General features: G+C 40.0%; 2 protein-coding genes across 2 annotated transcripts in view; one reads left to right on the top strand and one right to left on the bottom strand.

The window, feature by feature from the left end:
• CCDC167 (coiled-coil domain containing 167) overlaps positions 1-9,657 on the top strand; it is a 34,456-nt gene extending 24,799 nt beyond the window's left edge. Inside the window, exon 4 of the mRNA XM_025043669.1 lies at positions 9,575-9,657. Within this exon, the coding sequence (XP_024899437.1) occupies positions 9,575-9,648 (74 nt within the window). The 3' untranslated portion in view covers positions 9,649-9,657. The remainder of the gene's footprint in view (positions 1-9,574) is intronic.
• CMTR1 (cap methyltransferase 1) overlaps positions 1-10,364 on the bottom strand; it is a 42,876-nt gene that overhangs the window by 7,594 nt on the left and 24,918 nt on the right. Inside the window, 7 exon segments of the mRNA XM_006907305.3 lie at positions 227-295; positions 737-752; positions 754-792; positions 1,518-1,574; positions 8,294-8,473; positions 9,170-9,302; positions 9,622-9,718. Coding sequence (XP_006907367.1) covers positions 227-295; positions 737-752; positions 754-792; positions 1,518-1,574; positions 8,294-8,473; positions 9,170-9,302; positions 9,622-9,718 — 591 coding nt within the window.

Here is a 10,364-nt window from a genome sequence, read left to right on the forward strand (position 1 = left end):
GCACATCTCAGGACGAGAATCTTCAGGCAGCCTAATGGGCTCTCGGGGAACTCAACATCCCTACACCAAAGGTTCCCACCTGTGGTGGCCTCGGCCCAGCCCCTCAGAGCCCAGGTGGTACCTGTACAAGTCTTCTGGAAGACAGGCATCTGGGGTCTCAGTGATACCTTCTGTATGTAGAGGTAGGCCTCTCTAACTTTTTATTTTCATCAGATATGAAACTTACCTGGATTAGCTCAAAGAACTTAGATTTTGGGTCTGAGGAAGAAGGAGCAACTCGAGCCTGATCTGGGATCTGAAGAGACAGCAAAGAGCTTTGATTTTCAAATGGACTTTTGACCAAGACTAAGTGTGAGTCTACATAGATGAAGGGAGAGGTTCAGACTGGGGAAGATGGAATGGCATGTAACACAGGAGTCTAGAAAGGGGGATGGAGGTGGATAATTCAGTCACTGCTCCCTTTCAGGCCCTGTGGTAGCACACCCCAAATGCCACTTCCCTTTGTTGCTACACAGGGCTACCAGCAGCACCTACCACCCTTGTCCTTTATGACCCAGCTGCAGGGCCAAACTGGCAGTGAAAGGGCCAAGGAGGTAACACCCAACAATGCTGAAATGTCCAGGAATGCTGTGAGGGGAGGCAGACATTTTCATGTAGCTGGAGACCTAAAGGTCAGTCCCATTCTTCTCTATAGCTTCCCTGCCCTGTAGCAACACTGAGCTAGGGAGACGCTTACCCCCCAAAGACGGAGGCTCTTTCCGGATCTCTGCCTGCCGAGGCTCACTCAGGGTCCTGGGAAAATAAAGCCAGCAAGTGATTAAACCTCCATGAGGTACAAGGACTGTGAGTCCTATAAGCCCCCTTAGAACCCCAGAGAGGAAGCCCGCATGAAAAAACGTGTGTGCACACGTGGAAGCCGTGATGCCATCAGCACAGAGTGCTTATCACACTCACATGGATCTGCCTCTTGAAAATGGGATGACCTCCCCTTCCTACCACACAGGAAAGGGAGGAGACTACCCTCCTAACCATCTGACAGGGTTCTTCACACATCCTTCTTCAAATTACCCATCAGTATGTTCTGGCTCCTCCTCTGCTAATACAGGCCACATTAAGTCCATCCCAATGGACATCACTATGCCCCAAAAAGCCAAATTAGCTTATGCTGGCCCCTACCAGAGATTTTCCCTAACCAGTTCTACCTTTCCTCTCTTGATCATTCTTTACACAGTATCCCCTAAACATTATGTATTCTATACCCTCTGATGTACTGTTAATGACTCTTCCTGTATCCTTTTCCTGGGTTAGTCTTATCTTCACAAAGACAACATAAAATCTTTGAGGGCAAGGTTCATGCCATAATCTTCTCTGGCATCCTTCATAGACCACAGCAGAGTATGAGATAAAAATGTTTTAAAAATGTTTGTTGAAATGAAATAAAAGAGCTCAGAGGGAGAAGTAAAACAAAAAGATCTTCTCCTGAAATAGGTGAATTCTGGAAAGTAGGCAACACTCACGTGTCTTGAACAAAGGCATGGATTTTGGCCAGAGCTTTGATCTGCAGACTACAGTGGCTGAAAGGAAAAAAAAAAAAAGATTTGATCTCAGAAGGATTACCAAAAAAGACAGCCAAAAGACATCAGGACAAAGAAGAGCAATGATGACTTCACTGGAGCAGTGACCCTTTATATTTGGAGAAGGGACTGGGAATTGAAAGAAAACCCCCACAACTACACCCCAAAGTACAGTTACATGGGCCTGCTGAAGGCTGAGGGTAAAGCAAAAAAAAATGAGTCAAACCCTCCAGACATTTAGATGCCAAGTCCTGCTACAAGGAAGGTTTTTATCCCATCTTTAAAAATGAAAGCAGTAGTGAACTGATTCTAAAGAAAGCAGCGCCAAAGCCCAGACAGTTCAACTACAGACTAAAATGACTTGACCCACCTACACTAACAGATCTTGCCAGGCTAGTCTCCACTTTCTTTTACATACGATGGCTGGCATTTAATAAAAAAGTAGGAGACATGGGATTAAGCAAGAAAATGTGACCCACTGACAAAAGGGAAAATAATCCAATAGAACAAGACTCAGAGATGGTCCGAATGTTGGAATTATCAGACAGGGCCTTTAAAATAACTGAAAAACATGTTAAAGGATCAAGTGGAAAAGTTGTATGACATGCATATAAAGATGGACAATATCAGCGGAGATATAAAAACTATATTTTAAAAGCAAATAAAAATTATAGAAATAAAAAATATGATATTAGAGATGAAGGATGATTTTGATGGGCTTATCAGCAGACTGAACATAGTAGAAGAATCAGTAAACCTGATAACAAACAGGTCAACAGAAACACAACTGCAACATAAAGAGAAAAAAGTGAAAACCATAACCGAGCATGTAAGCTCTTTGGTACAATAACAAGCAGTTTAACATAAATATAATTGGAATCTCAGAAGCATAGGAAAGAATAGGACAAAGATATTGACAAGATAATAGCACTGAGAATTTCCTCAAACTGATAAATGAAATCAATCCACAGATCCAAGGTCAGAGAACCCCAAGCAGAATCCATACAAAGAAAACCAGATATAAACACACCATGGTCAACAAGCTGAAAACAAAAAATAAAAGAGAAAATCATGAATGCAATCAGAGGAGAAAGGACACATGACATACAGGGAAACAATAGCTAAAAATAATGGTAAGGGTAAAAATAATGGCTAACGTCTCATCAGAAAACAAGGAACTCAGAACAATATCTTTAAAGTGCTGAAAGAAAAACACTGCCAACCTCGAAGTCTATATCCAATGAAAATACCCTTTAAAAGTGAAAGGGAAGTAAATACACTTTCAAGAGACAAAAGCTGAAAGAATCAGTCTCCAGCAGAGACTAAATAAACTAAAAGAAATTCTTTAGGGTGAAGGGAAATGATTCCAAATAGAAATCTAGTTCTGCGGAAAGGAATGAAGAATGCCAGAATGGGTAAGTGTCAGTAAATGTCAAGGAATCTTTAGTAGATGTATATACAAAATATATAAAAAAAAGTAGATGTATATACAAAGGTGTGTGTATCTTTAAATCTCTTTTAAAGACTATAGACAGTTTGTAATAAGAACAGCAATGTAAAATAAGGTTTTCTATAAAACAAGAGCACAAAGGAGAACTGTAAATGCACATTTACTGTAAGGTTCTTACACTGTTCATGAAGAAGAATACTTTTTGAAAGTAAACTATGATAAATTAAAGATGTTGTAATCTCTAGAATAACTAAAACATAACACAAAAGGCATAAAAAGAAAAAAATATGAGGAGATAAAAAGAAATACTACTAAAAATACTGAATTTGCCCTCCACCAAAAAGGAAGGAAGAGAGAAACAAACAGAAGACAGGATAAATAGAAATCAAACAACCAAGACAAAGGATTTAAACTCAAACATATCAACAATTACAGTCCATGTAAATGTACTAAATACCCCACTTACAAGGCAGAGACTATCACAGTGGATAAAAAGGTAAGAACAAACCATGTGTTATTTACGAACACAAAGACAGGTTAAAAATCAAAAAGACAAAATAGGATAAAACCATGTACATACTAAGCGAAAGAAAGCTGATGTGGCTATATTAGTATCAGACAAAGCAGACTTCAAGAGTATATCAGAGATAAAAAAAGATATTTCACAATGACAAGAGGGCGATTCATTAAGAAGACAAAATCTTAAATGTACATTTGCCTAGTGATTACAAAGATCCCAAATATATGAAGTAAAAACTAACAAAACTAAAGAAATAGACAAATCATAATTGAAAAATCATAACTGAAGACTTTAATAACCCTCTTTAGCAACTGACAGAATAAATATTCAACATATCAGTTAAGATATAGAAGATTTGAAAAATCTTATAAACCAACTTGACAAAATTAATATTTATAGAACACTAAACTCAATAATAGCTGTTGGAATACTCACCAAAATAAAGATGAGCCACAAAAAAAAAAAAAAGGATGAAATCAAACAGTATATTTTGAGTATAACAGGATGAAATCTAATAGCTATCTTGGAAATTCCAAAATATCTGATTAAATATCACATATCTCCATAATACATGAATCAAAGAACATATCATAAGGGAAATTTAAAAAATATTTTGAACTGTATAATAATGAAAAAAAGATAACATCAAAATGTGGGAGAAGGAACCTGGCAAAATGGCGTAGATGATAGAAACTTCATTCGTCCCCTCTTGTAACCACATTAAAGTTGAGATGGAAACAGAGCAAACAACAAGCAGAGTCACCTGGGGGTCTACAACTAGTGAGAGAAATAAGAAATCACCCTGCAACGGTAGAAAGTAGGAGCGGGCAAAGACGTGAGGCTGCCCAAGCAGCTGAGTGGGACAGAGGGGACAGTAGCTGCAGACACCTCTTAAAGGGGCTGTGTGCTTGAGCTGACTTTCACAGTGACAGACCTGCTCACTCTGAGTACCAGCGCTGGGTCAGCTACTTGGGGGGCACCAGGGACTTACAGGGGAACACTGAGTTGTCGGAGCAAGGGCTGGAGGTGAGGCTTTCTACGGGTAGAGGTACTAGCGGTATCCATTATTCCTCTGTTGAGCCCTCCCCGCTTCCAGTGCGTGGACACAGCGCCCCATAGGTGAGATATCATCAAACTGGATAACAGAGGTCGCTCTGCTCAGAAGATTCCCTGAAACTCTATCTCCCCCAACTCGCGGCTGCACCCAAGCTACCCTCAGTTTTGTCTTCAGGGAGTCCTGTGCCATTTGCAGAGCAGCACCAAGATTCACAGTGGTGGCAGCTGACCTTGGTTTCTGGCATGGCTTCTTGAGGTAACTGTAAGCACAGCATCTGTGGATTGCTTGCTGAATCTTAACAGGTGGCCCCAGAGGGGCACAGGCTTGGGCTAAATTTGGCCTGTAGTTGAACTCTTCTCAGGACTGTGCCACTGGACACTTACTACACAAAGTCACACTAAGACTGGGAGACTTAGGAGCTTTGCTTAGTATATAGAAACAGACATGTAAAGACAGCCAAAATGGGAAGACAAAGAAGCAGAAACCATATGAGAGAAGAGAACCGAGATCGAGGAATAATGGAGTCAAGCAATCTAACAGATGCAGAGTTCAAAACACTAGTTATAAAGATGCTCAATGAAATTAAGGGAAGTGTAGATGAACTGAGTGAGAACTTAAAGAGGTAAAAAACATAAAAATGGAAATGGAGAGTATAAAAGGGAACCAACCAGTTAGAAATGAAGAATGCATTATCTGAGATGAAGAATGTATTAGAGGGAATCAACACAGTGCAGGAAGAAAAGGATTAAAACACTGATATGGAGGATTGGGAAGCCAAGGACACCCAACCAGAACAGCAAGAAAAAAGTAACCAAGAAAATAATAATAATTTAAGGAACCTATGGGACAAAATTAAGTGTAAAAACATCTGTGTAAGAGGAGTATCTGAAGAAGGAGAGGGAGAACAAGAAGTTGAAAATATATTTGAAGAAAAAAATGATGGAAAACTTCTCAACTTGGTGAAGAAAATAGACATACAACCCCAGGAAGCTCAGAGAATCCCCCAGAAAATGAACCTAAAGAGGCCCACACCAGGACACATCATAATTAAAATGCCGAAAGTTAAAGACAAAGAGAAAATCTTTAAAGTAGCAAGAGAAAAGCAGTTTGTCTTACAAGGGAGCTGACTGTCAGCTGATTTGTCAACGGAAACTTTGCAGGACAGAAGGGACTGACATGAAGTATTCAAAGTGATGAGAAGCAAAGACCGACAACCAAAAAACCCAGGATTTACAACCAAGAATAATTTATCCAGCGAAGCTATTAGTTAGAGTGGAAGGACAGATAAAGAGCTTTCCAGACAAAAATAAGCTAAAGGAATTCATCACTACCAAGCCACTATTACAGGAAATGTTGGAGGGACTTCTTTAAAAAGAAAAAACATGTATTGAAATCATGAATAAAGAATGGAAATAACTACGTATTTATTAACAAGTATATCAAATGGAAAAGAATTAAGTGCTCCAATCAAAAGATAGGGAAGCTGAATGGATAAGAAAACTCCGACATATGCTGCCTACAAGAGTCTCACTTCAGATTAAAAGACACACACAGACTAAAAGGAAGAGGATAGAAAAAGATATTGCCTTGATGGACCTAGAGGGTATTGCGCTGAATAAGTCAGAGAAAGACAAATACCACATGATTTCACATACATATGGAATCTAAAGAACAAAATAAACAACAACAACAAAAACGGAAACAAACTCAGAGATAGAGAGAATATTTTGAGGGCTACTAGATGGGATAAGATGGGGGACGATGAAAAAGGGCAAAAGGATGAAGAAGTACAAATGGAAAGATACAAAATAGTCATGGAGACATAAAGTGTAGCATAAGGAAAATAGTCAACAATGTTGTAAAAAATATGTAAGGGGAAAGAGGAGTACCTTATTTAGTGGGGTGACCACTTCATGAATTATATAGATCTCTAACCACTATGCTGTACAACTGAAATGAATATTACTGTATGCCAACTATAAATGAAAAAAAAAAAAAGTCCATTGAATTATACAATGTATGTATGAACAACTGTCTATTATACTTCAATAAAACAGGAAAAAAAAGAAGAAAAATGTGGGAGATTCAGCTACGGCCGTCCTCAAAGGAAAACTTATAGCATTTAAACACACACACACACACACGTTTAATTAAAATAAGGAAATTATTATAACATTTATAGTTAAATAAATAAAAGGAAATTATTTCCTTTATTCTCCTTACTTTGGGCTTCATTTGCTCTTCTTTTTCTAGCTTCTTTGATTTTAGACCCTTTTTTCTTTCAATATATTTATATCTTAATAAGAATATTAATTTTAAAGGAAAATTTATAGTATTTACAAATAAATATTTAAACTAGACGAGGACTTTAAAAGAATACAGATTTAAAGACTACTATTCCTTATGAACACAGACACAAAAATCATTAATAAAATATTAGTAAATCAAATTTAGCAATATATAAAAGTGATAACTTATGACTAACTGGAGTTTATCCAAAAAATGCAAGATTTGTTTATCATTGAAAATCACCAAATGTAATTCACTATAAATGGAATAAAGAAAAATAATAATTTCTTTATTAAAAAATAATAATTTATAGAGAAAAAATATTTGACAAAATTAAATTTCCATTCATGATAAAAACTCTCAGCAAACTAGGAATAGAAAAAAACTTCGTCAACCTGATAAATGACATCTACAAAAAACCAATAGCTAACATCATACATAATGATTAAACATTTTACATTTAAAATCAAGAACAAGGCAAGGATGTCTGCTCTCATCACTTCAATTCAACATCATACCGGAGGAACTAGTCAGTGCAATGAGGCAAGGGAAAAACAGAACTACCATTATGATCCAGCAATTCCACTTTTGGGTATTTGTCCAAAAGAACTGAAATCGGGATCTTGAAAAAAAAAAACCAGCATCCCCATGTTCACTGTAGCACTATTCACTACAGCCAAGATGTAGAAACGACTTAAATGTCCACTGACAGATGAATGGACAAAATGATTTTTTCAACACCTATCTGGCACCATAAGAAAGCACTTGTACTGATTCGCTGCTACTATACAGCTCTCCAACCTACCTCAAAAAACTTTTCTCTAAGGCTTGCCCACTTAGAAAACTGAGCCAACTGTTAGGACTTTAAATTATTACCACTAACAGGGAGGAGGAAAAACAATTAAAGAAGGCTGAAAAAAATAGCATTTGGATCACCCATCTGGGGAACTTATAAGCTGGCAAAAGCTTTCATACCAGAAGCTTTTCATGTCATATACTTGCTTTCCAGCCATCTCCTGCTCCCAAACAGCAGCTTCACAAGGCAACAACCATTATTGCCTTTTACAAACAGAAGCAATTAAAGAGAAATTACTCCTGCTTGCCGCCAGGGACAGAAGACAAGGTTGCTCTCTGTTAGGTTTCAATACCATATCCAGACTCCCATGGGCAGGGCTAAGCCAGCCAGGCTCCCACTGGCCACCCTTGTGACAGGGCATGGGAGCAGGATGAGGGTCCTCTAGGTACTCTATGTCCCAGGGAGCCCTGGAATAAGCAGACCAATCCCAGTTACCAATTTTTCAGGGTTGACAAAGTGATACCAAGAGCCAGTCTTTCAGTCCTTCATTCTCTGGTCTTCCTTGATATCCTAGTGGTGCCAGCAAAAAAACACCTGGTTTACTTACCTCTCATTGGACCGTATCATGTAGTCGGTAAATTCATGGTCTCCCTTGATCACATCCAAGGGGACCACAAGGTTGACATCAGAATCCATGTTCCGTAGCTGGTTGAGTTTAATATTGACGGAGAAGAGGTAATCTCGCACGTCATCTATGCCCACCTTCAGGCCCTTGCACACCACATACCTGGCAGGAGAAACCCTGTGAGCAAGAGCTTCCCTGCCAACATTCTTCCTCTCCAAACCCCTTGCTGAGTCATGAAGCTCAACAGCCTTAAGTCTATGCACAAAGAACAGCACAGACTGTGCTGCAAAAGTTTACCTCAAATCTTTCCTTTTTATGTTGGGCTGTATTTCTACTCCCTATGGCAGTGGTTCCCAACTGCCCTGTGCCAGGCTAGCTGTATCACCATCACCTGGAGAGTCTGTTAAATTACAAATCTCATCAGTCAGACTCTCCAGGGATGGGGCCCAGAAATTTGTTTTTAACAAGCCACTTAGCAATTCAGATTGGCCGCATCTTCTCTCACATGGTGCATGGGCACTATATCCCACCTGGGATCTCAACAGTGCCTCTGGCTGGTGACCTGCTTGCCTCTCCCAACTCATGTTCCTTCTATTGGTCACATTCTCCCTCCTGGGCCAAGCCAAGGATTCCCCTACATAAGGGTGGTGAATAAGGCTTGTAGAGAGGGAGACAGAGGCTGAACTGGCATATCACAGAACCAGTAAGATTCGAATCCTGACTCCTCTTGGCTCTAATCACTTCTTTAAAGTCAAGGTTTTTAATGTTGCTTGAGTGGTCACGCCAGAAAGATGCACCAAGATTTGTGCTCTGACATTTAGCCAACCAGTTTGATTAAAATAGAGAGGAAAACCTCACCTCTCTGAGTTGGCAGGTCGGCTGGTAATCGGCTTAAAGAGACATACTCGTTCAAAGCAGCAGTATAACAGGTAGATGAGCCCCACGCTGAACGGTGTGAACAGGTCAAAGGTTTTACAGATGAAGTGGCCTCCTGGATTAGAGAGAAAACACCAATAGCAGTCAGTGGTTTTAGTCCAATAGGTGGGTAAAGTAGTCTCAGGGAGTAAATATGACCAAGTCAGGGACCTGGGTCCATTAAAAGTCAGAGACAATTTATGGGGGAGACTTAGCTTTAGAGGAACTTTGGGGAGTCTATGGCACTTTCTTCCCTAAATTCCTCATTCAGCCACCTATCACCTGATATAAGCAGATTTTTTTTTTTTAACTTCCAAGCCAACTCTTATACATGCTCTTGTCCAACAGGTTCTCTAGTGGGACCTGGGGTAGGGAGACAGCTGAGGAAGTGTCACCTGTCCGGACAACAGACAGCGCCATGAGGAACTGACAGAGCAGCAGCTGTTTGCTGAGGATCTCTTGCAGGTTCTCCTGCCCCTCCACGGAGAAACCCTGAAACGAAAGCATGAGGATCAGGGTGGGGAAGAGAAGTGATGAAGATTGAAAAGAGCATCCTTACCTCATCTTCACTGAGATTTCTTGAAGTGTTTGCATTGATTACCACCACCTGACTGATAAAGATACAGCTGGGCATTTGAATTATTTTGGCGTGGTCACATGACTCATTATAGATGAAGCTAGTACTAGGACCCAGGCATGACTACTGAACTAGTGTCACTGCTCTATCAGTCCCAGGGAATGGGAACCAAGTCTGCTTTTCCAAGGAGGCGGTCAAGAAAACTGTAAACCTCACATAGGAATCCAAGGGAAGAGTGAACAGAACAGAGGCAAAACACTGGCTAGTCACAGGCCAACTACAAGATAGGAGACAATGCCCTGTTGAGTCTGACGGGGCCCAGGAAGTACATGTGGTGGAATGCTCACTCAGCAGCTATGCTGATCACTGAACAGGCCCCAGTCTGGTGACAGGAAAAAAGTGAGCACAACTCTGATAGTCAGTGATCTGTCTGTCTTTGCTAACTAAGGATTTACTCACAAAGCCCCCAGTTCTCTGTCCCAAGACCATGAAGGCTCAACCTCTAGCTGGCAGGGTCTCTGGCCAGTGTGTGTGTTCAAAGAATGTAGTCACTATTCCTTG

This window comes from Pteropus alecto, unplaced genomic scaffold (assembly GCF_000325575.1).
Source record: "Pteropus alecto unplaced genomic scaffold, ASM32557v1 scaffold202, whole genome shotgun sequence".
NCBI classification, from domain to species: domain Eukaryota; kingdom Metazoa; phylum Chordata; class Mammalia; order Chiroptera; family Pteropodidae; genus Pteropus; species Pteropus alecto.